The 13,841-nt window shown below is 32.9% G+C and overlaps 2 protein-coding genes across 2 annotated transcripts; one reads left to right on the top strand and one right to left on the bottom strand.

The window, feature by feature from the left end:
- Positions 1–1,628: 1,628 nt before the first annotated feature.
- LOC107012965 (tubulin beta chain-like) lies at positions 1,629–3,677 on the top strand. The gene is made up of 3 exons (XM_015212944.2): positions 1,629–2,152; positions 2,316–2,585; positions 2,841–3,677. Exons 1-3 carry the CDS (start codon positions 1,759–1,761, stop codon positions 3,506–3,508), a joined length of 1,332 nt encoding a protein of 443 aa, XP_015068430.1. The 5' UTR covers positions 1,629–1,758; the 3' UTR covers positions 3,509–3,677.
- Positions 3,678–4,062: 385 nt separating this feature from the next.
- On the bottom strand, positions 4,063–9,914 carry LOC107015294 (phosphomethylethanolamine N-methyltransferase-like). Its single transcript, XM_015215516.2, has 12 exons — positions 9,535–9,914; positions 9,328–9,443; positions 8,287–8,424; positions 7,942–8,079; positions 7,012–7,155; positions 6,324–6,434; positions 6,091–6,232; positions 5,298–5,578; positions 4,786–4,947; positions 4,635–4,688; positions 4,473–4,547; positions 4,063–4,378 (listed from the first exon to the last, which is right to left on the bottom strand). The coding sequence occupies exons 1-12, from the start codon at positions 9,548–9,550 to the stop codon at positions 4,280–4,282; spliced, it is 1,476 nt and encodes a 491-aa protein (XP_015071002.1). The 5' UTR covers positions 9,551–9,914; the 3' UTR covers positions 4,063–4,279.
- Positions 9,915–13,841: the final 3,927 nt, after the last annotated feature.

Raw genomic sequence — 13,841 nt, 5'->3', positions numbered from 1 at the left:
GAGTAATAAAAAGACGATATGTAATGCCTCTTTACCAATAGGGAGGATTCTTGGTACGTACATCGGTTTAGTTGAATGCTAAGAGAAGAAGTAGAAATGTTCAATTCTACTCAATCTCAATTTATTTCCTCGAAAAGCCTAACACTTTGTTTGGATCATTGTTGCCCATTGTTTTATAATGTATTGTATTGTACTCTATTGTATGGTAGATACAATATTTGGCTAGACTGTATTGTTTGTTGTTGTTTAATAACATTTTAATTGTTTGGTTTGATCGTATCGTACGGTATTGTAATTTATAAATTTACTAAAATATTCTAATTATTCTAAGGTAGGAGGCTTGACTAGATTCAAATGATTAAGATAAAGGGTAAAATAGTACTTTGAAATATTATGTAAATATATAATTGAAAAAAGAAATTAAGTAACAATGGGAACACACCAAATTGATTGTTCCATAAAATAGGGGTTTTCGTTGTGACGTAACAACGAAATATAACAATACAATACAATACATTTTAAGTAACAATCAAAACAGGTATAATAAAAAAACAATACAATACAATTGATAACAATGATTCAAACATAGTGTAAAATGTCTCGATAAAATATTTGTAGCAAGCAGTCCTTAATTAACACTTGTAGCAAGCAGTAATTTGGGCCACCTAACAGCTTAATGGACTTACATGAAAGTGTGGTCCAGTCCAATGTACCGAACACCGAAGGCCCAAATTCAATTATATCAGGCAGTTAGAAGCAGATTGCACTGTTCTCTAATTTGGGCCTAAAAGATTCCAGGCCCAAAAGGAACACATAAGGCCCAGGAAAATTGTGCCTTCAATGACATCGAGGCTGATGGTCAGTTGAATTCGATAGGCCAACTCATAAGAATGAAATCTTTTGTTACTCAACAAACGAAGATATAGATTAAAAATAATTTTAATCACGTATAAACATCATGATTTTCCGTGTCCGTCGTTGGTAGCAACAACATTAACAAGGTGAATTTATAAATAGCTATTTTTAATCATGTAATATAAAAATAGTCATTTCCTTAATTTCTTTAAAACTCTCAGTTTACATAACTTGCTCTGGTGCTGCAGTATTACCTACCATGGCTAGATAATCATGTTCATTTGTCAAGCAATAATTTATCCATTATCTAAAACAGTTCCAAGAAAAGAGTTAAAGAGTCGGTCTCAATAATAAATAATATAAGAATGAAACGGCATAACTACTTACCTATATTGACATAATTATTGAAGCACCAACAATAAATTAAACTTTCATTATTATAGAAATAAGATGAAATACTTCTATTTTTAATTAAAGATTTAATTTGGTGTTAATTTTAATTAATCTAACTACTTCATCTATCATAATTTATGTAATATTAGATACTATCAACATATCATCTATATTGAATCCTACTAATTGGCATAAAGTCCTCGAAACAGAAGTATCTTTTGTGAACATTACAAATTCTTTACATAAAATTGTGTACTCAATCAAACTAAAACACGTAGATATATATATTAGTAACGGACGGCACATCTCAAGAGAAAAAGGCACAAATGGCAAAGTTTGGTCATGAGAGGCCGGCCACCCACAAAATATCGATTGTTATATTTCAACAGGACGGACACTTCTTAACCGTTGGATGAAACAAATGAAAACTTGATCATTCTTTGTATATAAGGTCCTCAATATCTCGATTCAAATTACTAAAAATTTGTGTAAAGAAAAAATAAATTGAAAATGCGTGAGATTCTTCATATTCAAGCAGGACAATGTGGGAATCAAATCGGATCAAAATTCTGGGAAGTTGTATGTGACGAACACGGGATTGATGCAACTGGAAAATACTGTGGAGATTCAGAATTGCAGCTTGAAAGAGTTAATGTTTATTACAATGAAACTGGAAATGGACGTTACGTGCCACGGGCAGTTCTCATGGACCTTGAACCTGGTACTATGGACAGCATCAAATCAGGTCCATTTGGTCAGATTTTTCGCCCTGATAACTATGTTTTCGGACAATCTGGTGCTGGAAATAATTGGGCTAAAGGACATTATACTGAGGGTGCTGAACTTATTGACTCTGTTCTTGATGTTGTTCGAAAAGAAGCTGAAAACTCCGATTGCTTACAAGGTTAATAAAGCAACTATTTGATCCTTACTGTTAACTCTCATACTCAAAAGTAAAAGGTTCTTTTCAACCTTTGGATCCAGTAGACAGAGTAAATTTGAACTTTTTCTCTTAGAAAAAAAACTACTTTGTTACTTTTATGATAACAAGAGAAATGTGAATACAGGATTTCAGGTGTGTCACTCACTTGGAGGAGGGACAGGATCAGGAATGGGGACACTGTTGATATCAAAGATCAGAGAAGAATATCCAGACAGAATGATGCTTACCTTCTCTGTTTTCCCATCTCCAAAAGTCTCAGACACAGTGGTTGAGCCTTACAATGCTACACTTTCTGTCCATCAACTTGTTGAAAATGCTGATGAGTGTATGGTTCTTGATAATGAAGCTCTCTATGACATCTGCTTCAGGACTCTCAAACTATCCACACCAAGTTGTAAGAACATGATTAATCTCCGGTCGTTGAACTTTATTCACTATAGTAAAGTCACAAAAATATATTCAAGTAACTTAATTTACAACAAAGTCTATCTATCAAGGTGACTTCTAGAGCATCGAATTCCCTTACTTTCTTTATGGTTATAGTGAGGACAGTTCAGTTATTTTAATATGAAACAAGATAATTTTGTTACTTTACTGTTACGGAAGAGAATAGTTGGTTCTAATTCATCTGTTTTATTGTTGTGATCAGTTGGAGACCTGAATCACCTGATTTCAGCAACAATGAGTGGTGTGACATGTTGCTTGCGATTCCCTGGCCAGCTGAATTCTGATCTTCGAAAACTAGCTGTGAACTTAATCCCTTTCCCAAGGCTTCATTTTTTTATGGTTGGATTCGCGCCTCTAACATCAAGAGGATCTCAGCAATATCGAGCACTTACAGTCCCTGAACTGACGCAACAAATGTGGGATTCCAAGAACATGATGTGTGCTGCTGATCCAAGACACGGTCGTTACCTCACAGCATCAGCATTGTTTAGAGGCAAAATGAGCACAAAAGAAGTTGATGAGCAAATGATGAATGTGCAGAACAAGAACTCTTCCTATTTTGTGGAATGGATTCCGAACAATGTCAAATCCAGTGTTTGTGACATACCACCTAGAGGGCTTTCGATATCTTCAACATTTATTGGGAATTCAACTTCAATTCAAGAAATGTTTAGGAGAGTGAGTGAGCAGTTCACTGCAATGTTTAGGAGAAAGGCATTTTTGCATTGGTACACTGGAGAAGGGATGGATGAAATGGAATTTACTGAAGCAGAGAGTAATATGAATGATCTTGTGGCAGAGTATCAGCAGTATCAAGATGCCACAGCTGAAGAAAACAGTGATTATGAAGATGAAACTGGAGAAGATTAAAGGTGTTCGACCAATCTGCTATTACGTATGTTACATGCTGCTGTGAACCTGAAACTCCACTAGATTTATGTTTTCTCTACTATATTTGTACTGTGTTTATGCATTTCTGACACCGTGAACCTTTTACTACTTTTGTTCATTCAAAAGGTGGAACACAACGTATTGTATCCTTGTCATGACTTTGTACCTTAAAGGATTCTACTCTAGTGAGTAGAATTTGATTGCAAAATTTACCTGATATATGTTGAAGACACTTCTTAAGTTTGTGTGTCATGAATCTCACTCGCATATGTTAATTCAAAACAAATACAACTTTCTGCAAAGAATTTCCTTCTAAATGAATTGGATCATGTTTACTTCTCCATCCTCCCTTTAGTGTCAAAGAAAGGAGAGCTTGCAACACTATCAATAGCTTTAAACTAACAATGAAAAATAACTTTGTAAGATAATAATTATTAGTTGAATGATCAGCAGGCACGCATAGAGAAAGCTGACAATTCCTAACTCGCACAACACTAGTTAAACATGGTGTGACAGAACAAATGCACAACACATGATGAAATATGGAACTCATAAAGAATGCGACATGCATCAAAATCCAAGGCATAATGATAGCAAATGAAGAACAAATTTGTCCAAGATGAGGGAAGAGTATGCTAGTAATATCTTTTATCCCTAAATCGCAGGTAAAACAATTATTACATAGAACTGGAAGAAATGTTCATACTCCAGTATATAAATGGAAATAGATCCACCACACGTTTGGATAAATCATTTCTTCTTGGCAATGAGCAAGCCCCACCTCTGCTCACCAGATGAACTCCTGATTAGCTTGGACTTCCAACCTCCAACTATTTCATTATAGTCTTGCTGTAATATTTTAAAATAAGAAAATCAATCCACAAAAGATGAGAAAAATTAAAAGATACAAATTACAAAGTGTATCATATAATGAAGCACTCACTTCAGAGAACTCATGGATAAAAGATTCTCTTTCCTTCTCCACAGTATCTAACTCCTTTTGCAGAACCTTAATGAACTGCAATGCAAGTGCAGAAATTAGGTCTGTATCAATATATTACTAGCCTTGCATATCAGTTTAAGACAAGATCTGTAAATTACATACCTGTTCAGTACGATCCTCGGCCACAACTTCATGAAAACCCGCATCTCTGAGCATCTATATGATCGGCACAAGTAAAATTCAAAGAAGCAGTCAAACAATAAACACGAGGCAAAAAAGAGGAGAGGGCCTGTTACATGGAATGAGTATATACCTGCCCATATGCTTCAACATCATGTAAATCATACCCCCTTTGCTTAATATAACCTTCGAATTCTTTTGATGCTGGTCCAGCTCTTTTGCAGTAATCACTTATAAGAACTTTGCCTCCTGGTCTCAGCCACTTGTAGAAAGATCTGAACAGTGCAGGTTTGTCCTGACATCACACCATTGAAACAATGAACTATAAAAATATTTGACTTCAACAGTGAACGGTTTACGGACAAAGTGAGGGATAATTTGGGTGGTGTAAGGTCCCTCCATCACTAAGGAAAAAAAAATTAGCAAAATAAGTTGATTTCAAAGGAGTTGTAAGATGACCAAGAAGATGAGATGACATGACACTGTGCCTAAGTTGACTGCATACATACAGAAAGGACAACTTTTACCACAGAAATTGCAATTAAGTACGTGGTATAACAATTAAAGAAAGAACCAAGTGGAATGAAAATAAGTAGAATAAAGAAGATAATTAGTTGAAAAAGATTAGAAGCTCAGGTGAATTACCTGGATGTGAAGGATAGTATCCCGACTGTATATGACATCAAATGTACAATCAGGATATGTTTTCTTGGTGCAATCAGCAACCTCAAATTCAACAGCACACTTGAGACCAATAGCACGTTCAAGAGCAAAAGATATCATGTTGATAGACAGGTCAATGCCAACAACATGAACATCATACTTTTCAGCCATGTAGAAGTTACCTCCTCCAATGCCACAGCCAACATCAAGGACTTTTTGGCCAGGCTGAAGATCCAACATGGCTACAAATTCTTTTGTAGTTTCTGCTCAATAACAAGTACAGCTCAGAAACTAAATGATTGGAAAAGAACAAAATAACATTGCATCAAGCGAGAAGACACACTTGCAAGCAGATATCTCCACAGTACCAAGTGCACACTCTGCATAAGTCCTCACCACAATTACAGTGAAACAAAAGAAACTTAGTAAGTATAACCTTGAGAGTCTAAGGGCCATTTTTTCAATAAGATAAGGGCTTAAGGTCTAAGGAAATTATTGGAGAACCAATAAATTCCAAGGGGTTGAAATTCATGGAACCTCTGGACACTCAAAGGTTTATTGGGTTCTCCCATTTAAGTTAAATGGCTAAGGCATCTATGGAAACAAAGTTTTTGTCTTGAGCCAAACGCATGGTTGGTTTATAGACATAGATCTAGTCTCTAGTATGATGAATGAAAAAGTTGTATTATCTCCCAATGGTAGTCCCAAGATTGTAAAACACGTATTTACAATCCCTCTACAGTAAACAAGACAACATGCAATCTGAGAGACATACCAAGTCCTCCTGTGCTAACAAAACCTTGTCCAAAGACTCGTTCATAGCGTAGTATGCCACTACACTTGTACTGAACAGTATCCAAGAAACGCTGAAATTCCATGTCATCCTTAGAAGCAACCTTCTGCCACGTCCAGCAAATCTGCAAGGTGCAAGCAGCAAAAAAACAGTGATTAGATAGTCAGGTTAATATCAAACTAACTAAAGGGTTCATGAGGTAAGCATAATTCTACCTGATTTTGATTCTTTTTGTTCTTCACATAAGCTCCGATGCACTTGCAACCAGCAAGAGAAAGTTCAAATGATTTTCCATCACCAGCATTTACGTGACATTCTCTGAAAACCTGTATTTGACACCTACTTTTCAGTACTTACTATACTTTCTTAGTAACAATTGAGAATGGGGCCAGCTATGTCCGGTGACAACTGATTGACGCATCAACTCAACTTATTCCCAAAGTGACTACTGACAAATGCATCGTTTCAAATTATTCATATTTCCATTGTGTAAAGATAGGTTTTTTGGTTAAATTATCTTATAGAAAGAGTGGTAATTTAGAGTGCACGATAAAGTTTCAAAGCACTTCATCTTTTTGGTCTGGTAGAGTTTCAGAGCACTTTATGACAGAGCGGTGATCACTTAAGAAAAACATTATCAAACTCCAGAGAAAAGAAAATGCCTTATCTAGGGTTTACCAAAGAGAACCACTTAACTGGCAAAGAAAAAAGGACAGGAATATACACACAGAAGTGTGAAAAAAAGTTACTACATGAAGACAGATAGTAGGTAAACACAGTAACATACTTCATACTTCAGCACTGTGTTGAATTGAATTTCAAGGATATAATAAATTTTCTTTTAATATGCAGCTCCCATAACATAATGTGGGACAAGAAAACAGTTGAAAGCAAAGTTTAGACCTTTGTATAAAAGCTAGGGTCTCGATAGTGGGTTGGGTTGTTCTTTCGCTTGTGGTCTCCTGATTGATGGAAGCATGACTCTCTGAAAAATATGTGACCACCGACTTTCAACCATATAACCATTCTCTCAACAAGAGCCTTAACCTGCAGCAAGGGTAGAAACGAGTTCAAATGTTTAAGTCACAAAAAAGTACAGCAATTCAAATCAGACAAAGGTATGGTGAGTGAGGAAGATCTCATACATAGACATTTTGGCAGCAAGCTACAAAGAGTGAGAAATATTTCTAACAGTTGTTACACCAGTAAGCTAACACCCATAATGGTCGCTGATATCTACAGGTAAGTAAATCATATGAAGTACACTGGTTGAAAAATAATATTAAAAGCTGATATTTAGTACAAAGCATATCATTCAAATTACAGTTGTCGAAGAGGTGCTCAAATTATGGATTGCCATATAGGGCTGAAAGCAATGTTTTCAACCTAAAACCATTGTGGAAATAAAGGTTAAATACGTATGACATTAAGTTTTTATTTTCAACAATGCTGCTGTAAATCATGTTCTTGCAAAGAAAATGCTTCATTTTATTGAGGATCTTAGTGTGTCACTAGTGAAAAACAAATTAGTTTAAACATGTGTATGTAACATAGTTTAACTATTTTCCTGTATATTTTAAGCTTTGCCTAACCGTGATCTCTCCACACCACCACTAAAATAGTTTTTTAAAGGAAAATGCTTTAAATACTCAAAAGTAACCAACCAACATGATGAATATTAGCTAATATAGTAACTGTCTCATAGCCAATCTTGCATAAATCTATATCCAAATTTGACACATTTAACTGGCGATTCGTTCTTTGTGTAGAATATAGATGCAACTACAATGATTTTCTATGCGGAAGATGAGGCAAATAAAAGAGAGAATTTACCTCTTCATCAGAAAGATACATCAGTAGCCAGTTAGAAAATATCAAGTCCACCGATTCCGGTGAAAAATTCAAATTCGGGGAAGTCACATCAGCACACATGAACTTGACATTCTTATAGTGCCCATTTATGTTTTCATTCTGCAAGGAAGCACATTAAAAGATAAGGATATGCACAAATATATTCTATGAGTTTATCAGTACTTATCAATTATGAAGAAATGACAAATGAATCATCTAGACTAGTTCTTTTCTTTTCATCTTAGTCATAGTAACCCTTCTTATTGACAGCACATGTCGGATGGAGACAGAAAATGCAAATATCTTAAGGGTAAAACAACTGGAAACCTTCTTAATTGCGCCTTCAATAAAGTCCAATGCTATAAGCTGTCCAGCTTTCTGGGCTAATTCACCAGTGAATCGGCCAATACCTGCACCCAGTTCCAACACAGTTTTTCCTTCATACGGCGGAAGCAGAGAGAGCACCTATATGATCATCCAAAAGTTTCAAATTTCGGGGAGATAGGTAAATTGTCTTACATGTAATCATGCCAACTCACAAAACAAACCAATTAGACCGTCTAGTTCGGCAACAAAATTAAGAACTAAAAAGTACCAATTTCTTCTCAAAGCAGAAAACAGATTCAATGAACTCAAAGAGGTTGGACCTCCAAAGAGAAGAGGCTGTAGTACATCAGTCTAACTAATGACCAAAACCCCCATACACTAGAATCTCAACCCTAGTTAGTGAATTTCACAACCAACTAATTTACATACCGAATGCTGGATCAGAAATACAGCTAGACATTAGCATTTAATAAAGACAATATATACATAGAAAAACATCTGGGAAATGCCCAGAAAATTACGAGTTGAAGACAGCTACAGGGTCAATCATAGTAAATATTTTAATTATTTAGTGCATGTGTCAGTCCCAGCTCCATCAGTCACTAGGAACCGATGACATTACTGAGTATGATTATTCTACATTGTCTTTAATCCTAAAAAAGAGCTGATGTTTTATTCTCCGTCTTCACCAACAACAATCCCTTGTGTCTGAATCCTATAGACGTAGATGGAACCATTTTAAATCTGAACCACATATGTGTGGATTTTAACTCATCAAGTAAACAAGTATTTGGTTATCAAACAGTAATTCCATATTAACGGATATGTAGTATGACTTAGATACCAATAACACTTTCGAAACAAAATTAAGCATTGTAGCTCCTTTTAAAATTTTGGCAAAAGAAAAGGCTATACTCTAAAATGGGATATCAATGAAAATGACATGCACAGTAGTGAGTAATTCTTAAACAATACGATCTATATATCCAAGCGAGATTAAGCTAATATGGACATCAATATATCATAGAATGAATCATATACCTCAGGTCTCTCTTCTTTGTCGAGATCCGCTGCTTTAGAGTCGAGCATCATGGCCTCGACAGTGAGTTCCGCAGTGTGCTCAATCCAATAACTCTTTTGAACCTCACGCTCTTGTCCTACAGGCCACATGATTTCACAATCAAAACCGTTCAATTCAAACAAAGTACGTAAGATAATAATAATAGATGACTGATAGTCTCTACATACCTGAAGCAGCAGCCATGGTTGATTGATGATAGAGAAATCTGTTGTGATGATTTGGAATGGTTGAAGAAGAGAATGTGGATTGGGAATTAGTATATGGTAGAGAAATAAATTGCTAGAAACCCTCAATGGCAAGACGAGATCTAGAGAAGCTCCTGGATCTACGGTTATTGTTTCTACCTTTCTGCTGCATCAATCAGCTAGAAGTGAAATTTGTTTTGTTTTTGTGAAAAAAAAATGCAATCGAAACGAAATGGCACTGAAAATGGGAAAACAGGGACTAACTATCTATGAGTTGATATTACAGAAAGAAAGAGAGAATCCTTGGGGTGGCTGCTGAAGCCTGAAGCCGTGAAGGAGAAGGTGGATATGATATAATCACAAATAGACCGTGAAGTCACAATTATTATTTATTTATTTCATTTTTTAAACAATATTTTTTTTTAGTCCGTTTCAAAAAGAATGATTACTTTTTCTTTTTATAACACTAAGATTAAAGGTTATTTTGGTACATTTGACATAACTTCAAATTAGAACACTAAGATTAAAAAGTCTTTTTTCTTTTTTCAACTCCATTCCAAGTCAAACTAAGTCAATCTTTTTTAAACAAAGGGAATATTAAATTTGAATAGCACACACGTTATTTTTGGGTGTGTTAGGAGGAGTACTTTTATTACTCCATCAAAAGCAATGTTGGTGGTTAGAAATTTTATTTCAAATGTTCAAAAATTAATATGTATGCATAAAAATTAATTGATAAATCATACATTACTTGTTATAATTTTCTATATACTAATGATTAATTGAATGTGTTTTGTATGTATGTATTAATTATGTTAAATATATATTCGTAAAATAAATTATTGTGTGCATCTTTTATTATTTAAGTATAAAAAAATTTAAGATAAAAAGTATATTTGAATAACAGAAACGATTATGATAAAGCAAAAGATGACAACCTTAAAGTTGCTATGACAAATGTTTTGAAAAATATATTCTATAGAAATATAAACTTTCTTAAAAATAAGAAAAATCATTTTCCTAATAATATACGGAAAGTTCGTTCATCAGTGACGTTCCATGTACACTGTCTCATCCCCCGTTACCAAATACCTTCCGCCAAACCCATGTCATCCCAAGCCCTCACTCCTACCACATTCCGACTCCATACTATTTCACTAAATTACATATAAATGTTCTTGGAATAATTTTCCGTATAAAAAATAACAACGGGCCTACAAGTAGGAGTATGTAACATGAGGGGGCAAAAGTAGCCCAATAATAATCAGGCCCAAGATCGGAACTTACTGGGCCATTGGGCTCTTACAAACTCAAAATCCATTTCTAAAGCCTGAGGAGTGAAAACTGAAGCTGTGATTTTATGATATACACGCAGTTGGCAAATAATAATATGTATCTCTGCGAATCAAGTTGACTTACGATGAAAATATTTATTTACACTCGATATTTCAATACCAAACATATTGATAAAAAGATTTAGAGCTGCACCTGTTGTAACTAGTTCATTTTATGTTAGATTACATCTTTTCTATACAAAATTTCTCAATTACATTATTTCTATTTTTTCATAATTGGATTATATATTATTATTATTATCATTTGCAAATATCATATGGTTTTTACCCGTGAATTTGTTAGGAAAATAAACTAGTGTATATCTGAAAATTGTCTATCGTTATTCAGAAGAAGACATTTTTCACTTTATAAAGAATTGTACTTGTAGTTGTTATTTTTATTTTTACTTTTCTGTATAATTACATAGTTTTAGTATTTTTATAAATATGTCAACTTATATTATACACTAAGTGTAAAAAGTATTTCGAGAACAACATATTTAACACGCCTCAAACCTAAATAATATTTAACGGGAAAAAATACATTTGCCAAATGGTTACCAAATAATGATCAATGATTTTGATATTTTGATCAAATGATAAGGTCCTCTCATAAGGCATGAAATATTTAAATAAATAAATAATAATTGTATAACAAACATTCTATGTATTTAGATATAAAATCCAATTATTACTTGCAATATTTAATTGACTGCTCACGTGCAAGCACTTTTATTTTTTAAAATTCTATATTAATTGGTGAAAAGAGTCAAGAAGCAAGAGTACAAGGAACTTTAAAGAATCCCAGAAGAGAAAAAAAGGCTGCAAAATGAACCACAAGGAAGAAGGATATTTTTAATCTTTTTTATTTTCTTCTTTTTATTAACAGAATATTTTTCAAAAAGAGTGTTCGATGGGAATCAAAGACTAAAAATAAATTAAAAAAATAAGGTAGAAAACAAAAACACGCATGCACGCAATATTATTTATATATAAAAAAAACATTTAATTTGGTACATATCGACAGGACAAACCCACAAAGGTTTGTCTAGGGAAAGGCCGACCCAACAAAAGATGGTGGGAGACATAGAAGGAAAAAGCCCTTTAATTTCTTTCACTATTATCTCTTTGTTTTTTTAGTTTTCGTATTCGATATTCGTATTAAAGTTCAAATATAATTAGAGTATATTATTAAATTTTAAAAAAAAAGTTTATTACACTATCGATTAAAAATTTAGTTATTTATATAATTTTTATTGAGAAAGAAGGCTTATTATTTGTTAACTAAAATGATATACACGTGTCAAGTTATTAACAGATAATATAAATGAGTTTTTTCTCAAAGTTTAATAACATTTTTGAGTGTTTTTTCTTTTAAAATTAATTTAACTAAGGAGGCAGCTGGATCATGATCGACAACATAAAAAAATATTTATAACATGAATAAGTCTTTTATCATATAAAAATAATATAAATAAGTTAAACTTTTAATAAAATATATTAATTATTTTTTCTCAATATTTTTAAGAAAATAACTCTTTTAATTAAATTTTAATAAAGAACGAAGAAATCTCAACTATTCTAATGGGAGCGCACATTGGTAGTATTACCTCTTTGATCAATTCTACAAGTTTTAATTTGTTTTCCTTATGAAATCTTCAATTCTGAAGTTTCTGATGGAACCAATGCGATAAGGACAAGGCTTACGTCGTTGCCGTTTCTATGCTCTAATATAATAATACAGGCAAAAAATAATAATAATAAATTAGCTAAAGTATAAATTTTATTGATAATTATAGATAATAATTTCTTACTTATGGGGTATTTCTTTAATTATCTTTTAAAAGACAAAAAATAAAAGAGAAATATGGTGCATACAAGTGCGTGCCTAAATTCATTCGACCATAATTTCATTCTTAATAATTCCATGTATATAATGCATGGCAGTCATCATATAGCACCACTCTTTTTAATCAGTTAGCATTTGTTTTCTAGTCATCACCTTACATTCTTTTCCACAAAAATCTTGCACTGATGCACTTCACCTCCTCTCGATTGTTTTTTTTTCTATTTGAGATTCGATACTTATATTAAATTGATTAATTTAAAATTATTTTATAATAATTCACATTATGTTGATATAATAATGAAGATCGATTTTCAAATGATAGTTATTAGTAATAATATATATATTAGAGTAATATATAATCATAAAAAATTTATGTGATAAATTATTATCGGTTAAAAAATTTAACGTTTAGCTTATGAAATATGTTAAGCTATGTTGGTTACATGGATAACAAAAGTAAGTCTAACACAGAAAATATCAAAATTTTCCGTTCTAAAATAAGTGTCGAAAGAGAGTAATAAATCATAATATTGACTTTAATAGGAATAATTTATGAGCAACTTGGCAATAGCTAGTTGGGCCCTAGTCTCTCGTTTTCGTGATTAAAGTTATAAACACTAAAATAAAAAAAAAGAAAGTTGTAGACACTTGATGCAAGGTTGCAATCTTAAAGGTTGAGTCAATCATGAGTGTAAACTCGTTAGCTCACGTGGTAAGCTCCCTACTTTTATATTTTTGAGATATAAAAGATTATCACTTTTAAAAAAAATAATTAAAATTTGCTATCTCACGATTTAAATATTTATCTCAAATATCAGAAAGATATTTAACACGAAAAGAAAGGGATAAGATAAAATATAGAAGCTAATATAGACCAAAATTCCAATTAGTAAACCAACTTTACACCATAGTTGCACACTTGCATTAGTCCATGTTTTTTGAAGGACATAAAGAAAATCAACAAGTACGAGGTTAATAAATTCCGCGTTGATAGTTACATTAGATTACTGTCAAATTATATTTGAAACCCTGGTTAAAGGAATGAACATGTACACTAAAGATGTATATATACAAGTTACGAACCTTAATTTATTATAATTAGCTAT

This window comes from Solanum pennellii, chromosome 3 (assembly GCF_001406875.1).
Source record: "Solanum pennellii chromosome 3, SPENNV200".
Taxonomy (NCBI): Eukaryota; Viridiplantae; Streptophyta; class Magnoliopsida; order Solanales; family Solanaceae; genus Solanum; species Solanum pennellii.
Note: the sequence above shows the minus strand (reverse complement) of the source record. Positions and strands in the feature narration are given on the sequence as shown.

Bases quoted from the DNA above. Each gene is read 5' to 3' on its own strand.
- LOC107015294 (XM_015215516.2), bottom strand. The intron at 8,080-8,286 runs GTTTCCAGTTGT...GCTTCCTTGCAG, and splicing joins TTGAAGGCGCAATTAAGAAG to AATGAAAACATAAATGGGCA. The intron at 6,233-6,323 runs GTAGAATTATGC...TGCACCTTGCAG, and splicing joins ACAAAAAGAATCAAAATCAG to ATTTGCTGGACGTGGCAGAA.
- LOC107012965 (XM_015212944.2), top strand. From the start codon at position 1,759: ATGCGTGAGATTCTTCATATTCAAGCAGGACAATGTGGGAATCAAATC. The intron at 2,153-2,315 runs GTTAATAAAGCA...ATGTGAATACAG, and splicing joins AAACTCCGATTGCTTACAAG to GATTTCAGGTGTGTCACTCA. The intron at 2,586-2,840 runs GTAAGAACATGA...TGTTGTGATCAG, and splicing joins CAAACTATCCACACCAAGTT to TTGGAGACCTGAATCACCTG.